The sequence below is a fragment of the Tupaia chinensis genome, unplaced genomic scaffold (genome assembly GCF_000334495.1).
Source record: "Tupaia chinensis unplaced genomic scaffold, TupChi_1.0 Scaffold000671_2, whole genome shotgun sequence".
NCBI classification, from domain to species: domain Eukaryota; kingdom Metazoa; phylum Chordata; class Mammalia; order Scandentia; family Tupaiidae; genus Tupaia; species Tupaia belangeri.
This window is the reverse complement of record NW_006160194.1, coordinates 2272133-2273090: the sequence shown is the minus strand read 5'-3', so window position 1 is coordinate 2273090 and position 958 is coordinate 2272133. Positions and strand designations below refer to the sequence as shown.

The 958-nt window shown below is 66.4% G+C and overlaps 1 protein-coding gene across 1 annotated transcript in view; it reads left to right on the top strand.

The window, feature by feature from the left end:
* Window positions 1–958, top strand: part of AHNAK2 (AHNAK nucleoprotein 2) — a 33357-nt gene that overhangs the window by 30419 nt on the left and 1980 nt on the right. Inside the window, exon 15 of the mRNA XM_027776402.1 lies at window positions 40–876. Coding sequence (XP_027632203.1) covers window positions 40–876 — 837 coding nt within the window. The remainder of the gene's footprint in view (window positions 1–39; window positions 877–958) is intronic.

Here is a 958-nt window from a genome sequence, read left to right as displayed (position 1 = left end):
CCCCCCCCCCCCCCTGCCGCAGCCCCTCTCCCCCTTCAGGAGAGACCATGCGACCCCCGGTCTCCCGGACGTGCACCGGCCCTCACCAGGGCGCAGGAAAGAGCTGGGCCCCAAGGTCCTCTGGTGCTGACAGCCTCGCACGCCGACGAGCCAGTGCAGACCGCAGCGGTCCGCGCAGGGCCGCTCTGGGAGGACTCCGTGCTGACGGTGAGGTTCCCCAGATTGACGGTGCCACGATTTTCCTTCCCTGCCCACAGCGCGGAGGCAGACGTCTTCATCCCCACCGTGAAGGAAGTGCACTGGCTGGAGGCTGGGCCCGACGCAGCTCTTCCCGAGGCAGGCCCCACACTCTGGGAAGCCAGCGTCCTGAAGGCAGGGACTGGGGCGCCCTGGGAGCAGCCTGTGGCCCTTGGCCTCCCCTTGGAAGCTCCCCCGGTCTCTAAGGTCAGGGTGCACATCCAGGGTGCTCAGGGGGAGAGTCAGGAGGTCACCACACACGGTAGGGAGACCCTGGAGCTGGCTGGCGTTTCGGCCTCCCAGGCTCCCTGTACCCAGATCGTGCGGGCGTCTGAGATCCCCGCGTCCACGATCCAGATGCCTTCTTACGGGTTTTCCCTGCTCACCGTGAAAATCCCGGAGCCACCCATGCAGGCCGAAGTGTGCACAGTGATGCTAGACGCTTGGAGGCAGGAGGGCTCAGAAGAGGTCCCCACCCAAGCCACCGCAGGGGTAGACCGCATCTCGGGAGACCCCCTGTCTGACACGGGAGGGCCCTTTGAGATCGTCTCTCCCAGTGGCGATGTGCCCGGAGCACAGGTGCTCACATCTGCCCTTCGTCCCGACTGCCAGCTGGCAGACGGCTCTGAGGAGGAGCAGGTAGAGATTCTGGAGCTTCTCCCCGAGGACAGCCGAGGAGAGACCCCCCCACCACTAGGCAAAGACGGGGCTGCGAAGGAGA